Below are 13997 nucleotides of genomic sequence, written 5' to 3' on the forward strand. Positions count from 1 at the left end.
TGGCGCTGTGTTGGCACACCTCCAAGTATTTGGGATTCAATGTAATCCGGGGTAATGGAGGATTTCTGTGATAGTTTGGATTACTTTTAAGTCAGTGTGTGTGTGTGTGTGTGTGTGTGTGTGTGTGTGTGTGTGTGTGTGTGTGTGTGTGTGTGTGTGTAATTATTCATCTATACTGTATGGGGAGGATATCTTTACACTCTGCTGTCATACAACGGCTTAGATTTACGTCTGGTGTTTGCATGAACCATGTCCTCAGTCATTCTCTTTCATTCATCCACCACTCTTATAGTATAAAGTTCTTTACATCTTGCTTAATTTCATGTTATCTTCTCTGGTTGCTCTATCCCTACATCTCTCAAAGAATTGTTCACCCTTGAGCTTTGTTTCACGCAGAACTAGAACATCCAGGTTTCTTTCCTCAAACATACTACTTATCTCTCATTTCTTCTCATTCTGGTTACATCTACAAACTTTCAGGCACCCTAGCCCGAGCCTTCAAGGAGGATGAGTACTCCTTGCTTGGCTCCTTCTTCTGTTCCATCTTTTAGAAGCTGAAAGACAAGAAGGAGTTTTCAGCCACCCTTTCCCACCCCTTTTAGTCTTGAATGCACGTACAAAAATAGAATCTTATGTAAAAAGAAATGGACCATGGGCCAAAGTTTGTGGAAATTCCCTGACAAACCTCCAATATTCCCAAACACTCATTCTCTTAATCTAATGTTATCAAGATGAGAGAGTGGCCTGTCGAATGAGGGGGGTACAGAACCTAGAATCGGAATGGGTTTATATGAGTTTATATGAGAAAGACAGACAACAGGAGGCCTGCTTGGCTCACGACTGTGTTGTCTGGTAAAAAAAGAAAAAAAAAGAATGAAAAAAAGGAGTCTAACTTGACAAGAAAATGTAATTCCGCTCAGCAGCATTTCTTTAAGCTATCACCAACTCCTTGGTAATATCTAGGAGTGGGTGCATAGGGGGGGGGGGGGTTAGGGGGTGCTCGGAGGTACTAAAGCGGCCCGAGTCCCTCACCAGTCAACAGTCTGAACCAAGAGGTAACGCCACCTGCAGAAGACTCTGCAGAAGACTATCATCACACGGTAAAACCATTCCCTGCCGACCACAAGCCTCACTCGAATCATTGGGAAAAAGGGAAGGACAATACAAAGGACTGAGAGAAACCAAGATTTAGTCTAGTTTTCGGACGCCAGTTTCCAAATCACAGGAGGAAATGAAATTACTAACATCCTCACTACTGTCAATCGCCCGCGGCGCCCATGGCGTGCAGATCACTCGCCTCGGAACCAGGGCTTGTGCAACGCCCTACATCCGCACTATTACCACGGAATCGAGATCAAGCAGCTCCGCCTCCACCGTACCGACTAGGTTAGCTCATCGTCTTTATTTGAGAAGTGAGGGAGTAAATACTTCCCTGAGTTGGACCTATATTCCTTGAAGCAGATAATGCAGTTGTATTCATTTGACTGCATGAAGTCCAAACACTACAACTACTGCAAGCAGAAAGTTTCAGTGAGGTTAAGTTGCATCCATCAGGTTGTTTCCATAACTAAGTGTAGCAAGCGTAAACTTTTCTATTCTAAAGTCAATGAAGTTCTGTAATTATTTACCGTAAATAAGGAACACTGACCAAGCCAATATCCCCCAGTACATTTCAGACTCAACCGTACAAGTTTCAGCAGTATCAGTAAGGTATACTAATTCGCAAGTGAAATGAAAGTCCATATTTAAATACATACACAAACACGACAGGATATGGTGGTGATTGCCTTACCATAATTCACACCACCAACAGGTCCTGTGTGATGCTTGCATCCTATGGCAAGTGGGACATTTACTGCCACTCTTGATGAAACTGATTTCAATGTTTCTACATACCGTTTCTTGTATTTAATGCCATGAAATGTGTTACTGCGCTTTCTTCACTCAATATATGATTCCTCTTTCAGTAAAGGCATATATCGAAAATGACCTAACCTAATCTAACCTAACCTGCACAGATGATCCTGTAATGTCGTAACTCTTCCTTCATTAGACTGGAGTGCGGGAGTGAGAAGTACATATTAGAGTCTCCGTTCCCAGACATGGCTCTGCCCTACTCTCCATTCCACACAAAAATCTTCCAGGACAGCCATAAATGGAGCCACAAAACTGCTGTTGTAAGTTTATCTACCGTATTCGCTCTATTTAATCCTACCTCTAGCAAATGTTATGCAACTCTTTTATAATCATTACTTCCATGGTGAAGCATTGAAGATGGAAACGGAAGCTCTACACTGGCATAACATTATGAAATTACAAACTGACAACGTACATTTAAAGTTCCCCACTTTATGTTCGTTTTACAATGGCTCGTACCTTTTCATACAGGTGGTAAATCCTTCGTAACTCCATATATCTGAGTGAGAGACTTCATCTCAAATCTGTGGTAAATTCTAATGATATCATGAATTAATGAGGCTTGTGTATGGAACAGTTTCAGCTTAAGATAAAGATAAGATTACCCAACATCAGTCAAAAATGTGTGTACATAAAAACTGTTATCTGTAAACACAAGAGTGTACGCTTATATCAGTGAACCATCCAACCACCCTACCAATTAGTTATCCTTTCTGTATGTCTGTGGTGACATGGAGAGATACATCTTACATTTTTTTTCTCCCTTCTGGGGTAGCGACTCGTAAACCAAACCATCTACACACTATGTATTGCATGGAGTACATCCAAACATGCCTAGTCTACCGCACTGCGCGGGCGACTCACGAAAGAAGCTAGGACATAAAAGCCGTGACGGCATTGTGACCGCTCAGCGTACACAAAGGGAACTCCGTCAACGTGTACGTGTCGTCTACTTCAGAATATGAATTAAGATTAATGCTTCCGCCTGCTCGCATTCAGCTTGTGGTTCGCATTTTCAGCAATCTACCTGGTTATTTCGAAGGGGGGGGGGGGGGGTTAAATCTAACGAAATTTATGAATGCGAATTAAAAATGCACAAGGGCCGTCTAGCTGGCCTGAGGCGTGTCTTATGTTCCTGGCATTGTACCGCTTCCTGTTATCACTCGATTAGTTCTTGATTTCTGCTTGCTGCGCGCACATCTCTACTGAGGTGCTAGTCTATCTATAGATCCTCTACAACACATATATAATAGATAGGTAGATCTTGGTCCAATGTATCAGGAATTTGACTTGAACGAGTAAGATTCCTTCAAGGAATTCTGCTAAAAGAGGTTTCACGGTCCGATTCACTAAAATCTCCAGCTTTCAGGATATTTTAACTTAGCGTTTTTGTACATCTGAACACACGTTCCTCACCTTCTGCAGGAGTGTGGGCTGACAGGGAGGAGCTACACTTATGGCCAGTTAGTCGACGCGGTCATGAAATTTGGTGGAATGATTCAACAGCTAAAAGCGAGCGGCAACATAGCCACTGACAACGGGAATACGACAGTAGCTCTCCTGTCTCCCAATTGCCCTGAGTACCCCATCATGTTCTTTGGTTCTGCCGCCGTTGGAGCCACCCCCACGACCATCAACTCTACCTACACTTCAGGTGAGTTTTATCTTATCTTACTCTCATGACTATTAACCGATAGTGTGTCTTCTTCATCCACAAGTGTGTTATATTTACTGCTTACCGAAGATTGATTTATAAAGCCAGAAATCATAGATACATTAAACATTTACAATAATAGAATGTTAAAGACACATAGGATTCCTATCTTATGTTGAACGTAATTACCTTCCAGTATAAACTTCATGTTGAACCAGTTGTCAGTCGTTATAAATGACATAAGTAGTACTACATTGCCCTCGGCACGTTCAAAGCAAATCACACTATTCTAACCGAATAACGTGACAGAGGAAGTGGCTAACCAACTGGCTGACAGCGACGCGGTTATGCTGGTAGTGGACGAGGTCCTGGAGCCTCTGGCCAACGCTGCCCTCAAGTCCCTCCAGCGGGACATCCCCGTTGTTGTGAACGGCGTCTCTACGTGTGGACGACCCAACCTCAGGGATATCATTGCCGACCCAAACACCCAATTCGCTCGCCACGTTGATGTACGTTAGGCATTACGGAACTATTGTATTATGTTTACAAAATTACGAGTGTATATATATATATATATATATATATATATATATATATATATATATATATATATATATATTGGAAAGGATCACAATTGTACGCGTGACCAAGATATTCTTATGAGTCCACGTGTCTCATTTTCCTCGTGGACTCATAAGAATGTATATACATGTGTATGTGGGTGGGTTGGGCCATTCTTTCGTCTGTTTCCTTGCGCTACCTCGCTAACGCGGGAGACAGCGACAAAGCAAAATAAATGAATAAATATAATATATATATATATATATATATATATATATATATATATATATATATATATATATATATATATATATATATATATATTAGAACGTTAAGAAATGAACACAATATCGTAGACTCGTTTTGAGAATATTCCATGGTAATACTTAGGATAAACTTGTTTAAATAATTGTAGTTTTTCAGTGTAAGAGTAATTGAGAAAATGAGGTCATTGATATCTCACATTGCTAATCTCTGAATAATGTAATGTCATACGGAGTGGTTGAGAATGAAAGGTTATCTTTAAAACTAACAAGAGTAATTTGATAGGTATATCTATAGCAAAGGTAATTCTAGATTTAAAGGTTAACTCAGATGAGCAGTATGGTTCATAACCTATTCGTCCAGTTCCCCAGGGACACTTTGGTCTGCCTTCCCTACTCCAGCGGCACCACAGGCAAACCCAAGGGCGTCTGTCTCTCACATTATGCCTTCTCGACCGCCATTACCATCTTCCATAACCAGTACACCCTTAACATCAAGAAGGCTGAAGGTATGCAAGATTTTATAACCATGTTTTAAGATACATTTCGAAGTATAGGTTAGCTTCAGTAATGTTAAGGCCTGACATTTCTGTGACAATTATGTTAATCACTAACATCATTATTGATGTATAGTACTTATGGTATAATGTATTCACTTCGTATCTATACGTGTTTAATTGGTCTTATATAGTCATAGTCATGTATATTTCGTGAATCCCGACACCCACTTCAAGATACCATCCGTACACTATTTGACCTCACTTTGCCACATGGTCTGACCTAACCCAACATCTGCCTCCTACGTGAACTTGACCTTTGTTGCAACCTATCAGCCAAGGGATCAACGGGGAAGGGCCATCTCGAGATATGGGTCTGGCCTTGCCTAACTAGGTTAGGGCCAGGCCAATCTTTAGCAGCACTGGTGATACCATTTCCCCCTCTTACCTAAACTTTCAATATTATCTCCATTGACCTCTCGTCTATTACTTCTGCTGATCTGACTTGATTAGAACCAGTATGATATCTTTCATTATTTGTTACATCATCTATTGATCTTCCTTCTGCAACACTATCCGACCAACCCAGCTGCACACAGCCTTCGTAAGGCTCATTTACCCCACCAGAGCTTATAGCATCAAGTGCCTTTAACTTTGCTGCTGTGACCTGACCCAACCTTTGTAGAACAGACTTAATCAACTTCCTCATACCCTTAGAGTGACCCGACCTGACTTGACCTCTCCTTTCCCAAGATCACTTGATCTCTGTTCATTCCTTGACCTGAATTCTTCACCATCTCACCTGACCTTTATTTTGTACACCACCTGACCTGACCTGACCTTGTGAGATTACTTGTCCTAGATTGATCATTGTTGCACCATCTGCCGTGAGTTCACCTATTCTAAGTTTACTCTACGACGTGTCATAACCACTCACTCTAACTTAACCTAACTATTCACTCTAACCTGACCTAACCACTCACTCTAACCTGACCTGACCTAACCTGACCTACAGGAGAGCACCAGGACGTCTTGATGGGTCTCCTGCCCTTCTTCCACATATATGGGATGATGGTCATCATGAGCTCGGGCCTGGCGAATGGCGCCAAAATCGTTACTTTGCCCAAGTTTGACCCGAAGAGCTACGTCAATGTGATGAAGAATCATAAGGTACAGGATGGTTGGCCCAGTTTTGAGATCTTTGACCTAAGATTTCCTTTTAATCTAACACCATCTCTTCCTTACATCAGACTTCTTAATCACTCTTAACTTGCGAATGTGAAAGCCTCAACATCCACGGTAAATGAAGCTAAGATTTGTCCTATTTTACGATTTCTCTCCTTTCGCCTGTGACTGATATATTGTACGTGTTGGGTGCACCTATCGCAGATCTCGTCGCTGCATCTGGTGCCTCCACTGCTGAAGTTCACAGCTATGTCTCCCATGGTGACGCCCGCAGACCTGGGTAGAGTCCACTCCGTCTTATGTGGCGCTGCCCCTGTTCCAACTACAGCTGCCACACTCCTGAGAGAAAAGGCCCTGAACCCCATTCATTTTCAAGAAGGTAACAGACCTTGTACTACTGTACACCTCCTCTTACCATTGTCTAAATGGGAATGTGTGTGTAAAACTCTCCCCCTGTAACACACAAGCAGTAATCACACACACACACACACACACACACACACTGTTCAATTCTTCGAAAGATACAACGATAAAACCACCATAGTATCAACAAAATATATGTCACTGTTGTTGATTAACAATAACTAAGGTGTTCTGTCCTCTCCCATCACTGGGATGGGCGTTCTCTTTCAGGATATGGCCTTACCGAGACTCTCTGTTCCCATATGACTCCCTTGAACGATGATAAGCTAGGCTACAGCGGTAAGCTGATCCCAAACGTGCGGGCCAAGGTCCTCGACCTGGAGAGTGGTGCGACTCTTCCTGCTGGTGTCCCAGGAGAACTCTACCTCCACACACCTGCGGTAACCTGTCAAACATACACATCACTGTTATTGTACTGTCGTCCTATGCTGTACCGTCATGCTAGCTGCTATACCGTCATGCAAGAAATTTACCTTCATACTAGTACTGTAGTTGCATACTAATACTGTACCTTCGTGTTAGTACTTACTTTCACGCTAGCTCTGTTACTGTACCGTCATGCTAATGCTGTACCTTCATGTCAGTCTTGTATCTTCATGCTAGTACTGTTACTCCATGCTAATATCTTATCTATATTAGATCTACAATGTTATACGAATACTGTACCTTCATGCTGCTACTGTACCTTCACACTAGCACTGTTCCTTCATACTAGCCCGGTTCCTTCACGCTAGTGCCGATCCTGCATGTTAGCGATACTGTTTCTTCATTCTTGTCTCTTGATTCGAAGACAATTCCTGGTGTAGGAAAACAAAATCTATCTTGTAATACGTTGTAATTACTAAAGTAAGTTGCAAGAAGTTCCCATACTGTCGTGTAATAGTATTATGTTACCCGAAAAGTATCTACTTGCCTTCATTTGTTGAAAGAATACGAAGATCCATTACAAATAGATCTGTTCCTTTTTCGTAAAATAGATATGTGTTAAGATGCTCTGAAACAGATCCACCACAGATAGTTCTTTGTGCTTAATATCAAGAGATATATTTCGCAGATTTTTTCGAAATATCTAATTTGGCATTAGAATCCTCGAGAATTTTAAACGCTGCGCCGCTTACCTCTGCAGATCATGTTAGGCTACCACAAGAACCAGCAGGCCACCCGAGAGGTGATAGACGAAGACGGCTGGTTCAGGACGGGCGACATAGTCGCTTACGACGAGGAGGGCTCCTTCACTGTCATCGACCGCATCAAGGAACTCATCAAAGTCAAGGGACTACAGGTAACACACAGCCTCATCTTCATCATAAGATTCGTATTAATTCATCTGTTTACAGTGACACGGGCGACTTCCGTTGTACAAATGTGTTTTCGCTCCTCCCTCCTCTTCCTCCTCACTGATACCTCATTGTGCTTGCCCTTTGGACAGGTGTCCCCATCAGAACTGGAAGATGTATTGCTCCGTCACCCCGGCGTGGCTGACGTAGGGATCGTTGGGGTGGAAGACGAGCAAGCAGGGGAGCTTCCTCGGGCGTACGTGGTGCCTCGCGGGGAGGTCACCCAGCAGGAGTTGAACGCCTTCATGAAGAGCCGTTTGGCCCCTCACAAGCAGCTTGATGGGGGCATCAGGTTCGTGGAACAGCTGCCTAAGAATGCCACAGGCAAGCTTATCCGAAGAGAGCTTAAGAAAATGGCGCAACAGGATTAAAAGAAACACAAAGATCTCATGGTTCATTTTAGAGTCATACCGACATCTCTATACATCCTTTCATTCTCATTTTACAGGCGATATCCCATGTAACACTCTCTGAAGCGTTACATGGTCTGTGATAAGACGTCATTCGACATTGCTTTTGTCACTGTATCACTGCGACATACTATCTCGAGATCTAATTTGAAGTATCTAACTTGAAAGAAAATCATCACTTCATGATTCGCTTCGTTACGTTTTCATGGCTTCAGCTCATTACACTTAGGGTGTAGGATTTTGTCCTTAGCTCACCTTTGATCTTGTCATCCAGGGTGTGGTGACTAGCACACTTGTACATATTGCTTCATGAGTAAATCTCTTCATGCCTCAACCTTTCATGTACTACATTATTACCTTTAATGGTGGCCATAAGTCATTTCTTAATCGTATTCTTTGTGTGTGTGTGTGTGTGTGTGTGTGAACGACTCATCTTCTTGAACAAAGATATGCTATCGAGACAAGACACTGAAGATAACTGTGATGGTGTTTTATCAGACGTCAAGTGTTATGGGTTAGACTTTGAGTCCCTGAGAAGGCGCTTTGTCACTGATAATGCCCCCCCCCCCCTCCCCTCTCTCAACCCTTGCTAGCTTATACATTAAAATGCGGTACAATATCGACCCCCACCACACAGAATAAAACGGGTTGAAATTGCTGCCGAACTCTTTTCATCTTGGACATTCAATCTAAAGTAGATAGAGGAATGATTATTGACCCTCATCTTTTGGAGAGTATAGAAGGGGGAGACATTAATAATTTGAGGTATTTCATTTTGTATGAGTTTGACAAAGAGTGTAGTCTGCTCGGCTGACAATATGGTTCATTCAAATTTGTATCTTTCATATGCATGTAAATATTCTTAGCACATGGGCTAATCCTGCCATAGTAATGTGTATATGTGAAACTTTAGTGTACACATGTGCGTCTATGAATATCAGTAGAATCGTGTATGTGTGTGTGTGTGTGTGTGTGTGTGTGTGTGTCAAGAATAATGATGCCTCTTGTATTCTCGGACATTATATCATTTGGACATACTCTGTTTCTGTATTAAAAGATTAAAATATACATTGTGTTTCTTTGCCTTCAAATTAGCACAAATTACATAGTTACATAGAAATGTGAGCAATTCTGACATCTAAAGATCAAGAAATGTCTGCTCTAGTATAGTGGAACATCTGGGTTCTTCTTCAAGACGAACAATCTTCCTTTTCCGCTCTCTTCATACCCTTGAGACCCAGCCCTTGGATCTTTTGGGCACTCTGTATCCTCTTTTGCGCCACCGCCCACAGGATGGGCAGGAGTGCGCAATAAAAGTAGCCTCTGCTTGCGGTAGGTCAAAATCAATTTTCCTGATTCTATCCCTCAACCCAACAACAACAACAACCGACAGATGAATCCACAACAGAAATTTATCAGGCACGAATCCCAAGGTCTAAAAGTTGCTGTTTATATAATGCGTTATAATCACACTTTAAAAGTTAGTTCATAAGCTACTGAAGCGATGTTTGAAATAAATAACTTTTGGATAGCCAGGCATAGTGTAAATAGCTTAATGAATATATATATATATATATATATATATATATATATATATATATATATATATATATATATATGTGTGTGTGTGTGTGTGTGTGTGTGTGTGCTCGCGCGCTCCCTTGAGTGTGTGTGAGGAGCGGTGCTGGGAAAAACGTTCTAGCACCGTCTCCTCACGTAAACATTGATTTCCTTCCCCTAAAATGTACCAAGATCTTAAATACAAACAGGAGGCTTTAGTGAGGGAAAAGGGAAGCAAGATGAGTGGGTCGCCGTCATGGGATGAGGTGCGAGAGACAGTCAGATATTGACGCCATGAAATGGCCCACGAGATTTAAAATCATCGTCCTCGAGATGAATCGACCAGGGAGACTTTTAGCCTCTGATAAGACGTGACCTACTTACCCTTGCCCCACTTCTCCCCGTCAGGCAGTTACCATGGCCTTCGCCTCAAATGGTGTACGTGACACTTGACTTCGTGTGACGAGTTGCCTCTTTGACAGTAGGGTTATACATCAGACGTGATAGACCCAGAATAGGCTGGGAGAAGAGCAAAGAATACAGTCAGATGGCAATAAATGGGAGACGCCAAGTGAGCGGAGGGGACGGAACAGCCCCGCCAGCACAAGAGAGAGATCAGGAATGTTTGGTGATGGTAATGTCAAACTAAAAAGAAATAGTGGAATAGCAAACAGGGAAAAAATGGACGAACAGTTTATGGTAAAGAGCTGTAATTCAAGGATCGAATTAGGGAGAACAGGTCTAAGAGTGGTTGAAACAAAGCTTAACAAAGAGATGAGATTTCGACTGTTCTGTCCAGAGGGGTACATTGTAATGAAATGAAATAGACTATTTGCAAAGATGAGATCATGAAAGTGGAAGCCAGTCATAGGGTGTGTGAGAGAGCTAAGGATCTGGAAGCATATGAGGAAAGAGAGGTCGTTAGGCAGGGGGGCAAAAATGTGTATATTCGAAGGTACAGGAGTTCCACGTGAACCTGTTTAGCACTTAAAGATATGGAACAGCGTTAGACCCTTTCCATCCAGATCACTCTATAACCCCCCCCCCCCACCACCACCACCAAGAGAAATAAAAGCTCACCCCTGCCTCACACTTCGTTGACCTCTAATCACAAATTGCATGAAGACAAAACAATCACTCATTTAACGCATTATTTTAAAATCATTATAAACAATTCCTGGTGTTTCATTTTTTTCTCTCTTTCTCATCAATAGCTTAACACGAGCTCAACCAAATGGGACACCTTACAAAAAACTTGGCTGAGGAAATATGGGACAAAGCAATTGAATTTTCCAAACCAATACCTGCCTACACACTCAGATCAGTTGCTCATCATGATACTGCTGCGTATGTTGCGACCTTTGACCGTCTGCACAGCGTTGGTGGGATGAGTACAATCCTGATATCTATGCTAGCACTTCACTTGCCCCAGAACTTACCATACTGATGTGTGCAGATACATTAGACAAACCACTTGAAATGTTCAAGATATCGCTGGAGAGGGGCAGAGTGCTTAGGGAACAGAAAAAGGCAAACGTTGTAACCATCTGTAAGACAAAGGAGACCTGTCACAGGCGAACTAATGTGGTGTATAAGGTTCTAGAAAAGATTATTAGAAAGTAAAATAATGGCCTTCTCCAGAGGAAAAATTACCAACAGGAGAGACTAGTTTTAAGGAAAGATCGTCATGTGCAACAAACCTTTTGAAGTTCTCGAGAGAGTGTGAGCTCTCGCTTAGAGAAAATTGAAGGCTGAATTATTTGTTTGTACCTGGACTGCCAGAAAGCAGTTGAAATCATGCCGTACAGGAGCTGATTAAAAAACTGGATTACCAGACTAGAATAAGGGTTGAATCTGTCAGTTATCCAACCGGAAGGGAACAAAGGAGGCACGTCAGGGAAAACTCCAAATGGACTGGGGAGAATAGTGGAATACCGTAGAGTTTTCTTCTGGTACCACAATTTTGTTAATCAACGTAAATTATTTTGCCTGAAGGTAGAGCTCCTACCTGAATATGTTTGCAGATGATGCTGAGGTCACGAAGGAAGTGAAAAAGGAAAAGGATTGCTTAATTTAGACTCCAAAGTTGGTTTTTTACATGGTTGCTGAAGTCGTTTGAGCAAATATAGATTATTGAGGAAGGGACAAAGTAAAAGAAGACCTCAATGTGATTATCATATAGCAGAACACAAGCTTCAGGATTTTGTGTGTGAGGATCTGGGAGTTCTCATCCTAACCTGTAATCAGGGTCCCACATTAGAACAGTTGAGACAAATGTCTGATGGCAGATATCAGAATCAGGTCATTTTCATTATTTTCTCTTGCCTTGAATGATCCAATTATTATTTTTGTTTTTGTTTATGAAAACAAAGCACTGGACTCCGTTTTTTCCATGTTCTTGACAGCACTTTGTTCTCTTCAGTGTGATTTTGTTTTTATCCACATCAGTATTTGACTTTTCTTAAGCTTCTTTCACTTATTAGTTTTTCTCCTTACCCTTTCTATTCTGGTTATTCAAAGTTATCTTTCATTATATATCCTCTCTTTCGTTTTTCCATACTTCCTCATAATTGGTGTTGAGGCCTCAGGAAAGAACATGTGCAACAAACCTTTTGAAGTTCTGAGAGAGAGTGGGCTCTCGCTTAGAGAAAAAGGAAGGCTGAATGATTTGTTTGTATCATCTGGACTGCCAGAAAGCAAGTTGAAATTATGCTGTATACTTACTTCTGAGATGTTCACTGCAACTCATTCCCATCCCTTGTGGTCATTTCATCAATCGATTACTGTGTATTTCATGTGTATATATATTTCTGATCCTTCCTGTTTAATTTATTCTGTCAACATGAATGTCTTGTAACAGTCTAAATTAACTTTATATCCTTGTTTTATACATTAGGTCAACAGCAATTATCACATCTTCTTATTCCCAATAAACTCACTGAAATATTCAGTTTCTAGATATGAATTCTACATCATCAAACTTTATACACAGGTATTCTGATTTTGTGGAATTTGCAAAGCGTTAGATCTTAGCACTTCTAGCCACTAGAGCCTAAAGTTCACACACTGATTTTTAGTATGAAAAAGATTTTGAAAAAATTCAAAATATTTACAAAAAATCACATATTTTGGCTTCTTTCAATGGATATCTAAAAACTTAAGACTTTTTATATAAAACTAAACGTTTTGATTTCCCTCAAAAAAATTCATGTCTATTTATTGATGTTATTTTCTAAAATTTCTCTACTACTTTTATTCCTTTAGTTGCTATTACATGGTTTTTATCTTGTTTTTCTTCCTTATCCTTGCTTTCCTTCCTTTGTTCTCATTTACTTTCACTTACCTGCCAAGCACTGGGTATCTTTTAGGAAATTTTCAAAAGGGCCCTTTATGTGCATGGGAATATACAATAAATGCCATGATGATAGAAAGCTCACAATGAATATTACAATCACTCTTGTTAAACACAAAGAGTGCCTAGTTTCTTGGGGCAAAAATGGTTGAATAAGTAAACTTACATAAATTTAGAGAAGTTCACTTGCCATCCATGGAGGCACTATAAGGGAAGATGAGGTACAACAGTCAAAATAAACAATGCTTCTGCATTTGGTCTACTGTCTTCCAATTATAGTTTATTTCTTTGGCCATATTCACATTAATTCCAACATTCTAGTCAATCACATAATTTCAAATTCCATATTAACTAACAAACAATGCTATTTCCTTGTTTCTTTTAACTTTTCAGTTTTTCTTAATCCTAATTTTCCATTTGATGTCATACGCTTTACTCATTAAGGCAACCCTCATTCTATTCACATACTAAATCAACACACATGGTTGGCATGTGCTTCAAATGTAATACAAAGAATTACTTAGGTACACAAACAGCAATAGACCATTTGATCCTTTCAAGGCTGTATGTGATAACAGAAGATATCAGAAACAAAACTTAGAGTAGGGAAAGCAGAAAAGCAAAGCTAACTAAAGAAAAATGCCGGTAAATCTTTTAACTCACGAAGTGCAAATAAGAACAGTCATAGACTTAATGAAAGTTACATGTCTAGACTAATTCTAAAAGTATTTATGGAGTTTCTTCATACACTCTTTTTGGCAAGTCATTCCATGTGTCAAAAATCCTACTGAGGAAAAAGAATTTTGCCTGACTCAAATTAAGATGATTTCCTACGAGT

General features: G+C 40.7%; 1 protein-coding gene across 1 annotated transcript; it reads left to right on the forward strand.

The window, feature by feature from the left end:
* The first annotated feature begins 1027 nt into the window (after positions 1–1027).
* On the forward strand, positions 1028–9315 carry LOC139759892 (probable 4-coumarate--CoA ligase 3). The gene is made up of 10 exons (XM_071682440.1): positions 1028–1386; positions 2054–2177; positions 3343–3571; positions 3881–4080; positions 4760–4904; positions 5908–6062; positions 6282–6456; positions 6711–6880; positions 7627–7782; positions 7930–9315. The coding sequence occupies exons 1-10, from the start codon at positions 1232–1234 to the stop codon at positions 8206–8208; spliced, it is 1788 nt and encodes a 595-aa protein (XP_071538541.1). The 5' UTR covers positions 1028–1231; the 3' UTR covers positions 8209–9315.
* The last annotated feature ends 4682 nt before the right edge of the window (positions 9316–13997 follow it).

This window comes from Panulirus ornatus, chromosome 34 (genome assembly GCF_036320965.1).
Source record: "Panulirus ornatus isolate Po-2019 chromosome 34, ASM3632096v1, whole genome shotgun sequence".
Taxonomy (NCBI): domain Eukaryota; kingdom Metazoa; phylum Arthropoda; class Malacostraca; order Decapoda; family Palinuridae; genus Panulirus; species Panulirus ornatus.

What these genes read in the sequence shown, in the direction of transcription:
- LOC139759892 (XM_071682440.1), top strand. Translation starts at nt 1,232, where the DNA reads ATGAAATTACTAACATCCTCACTACTGTCAATCGCCCGCGGCGCCCAT. An exon ending in ATGTGATGAAGAATCATAAG is followed by an intron (nt 6,063 to 6,281) that starts GTACAGGATGGT and finishes CACCTATCGCAG; the next exon opens with ATCTCGTCGCTGCATCTGGT. An exon ending in CCCCATTCATTTTCAAGAAG is followed by an intron (nt 6,457 to 6,710) that starts GTAACAGACCTT and finishes GTTCTCTTTCAG; the next exon opens with GATATGGCCTTACCGAGACT.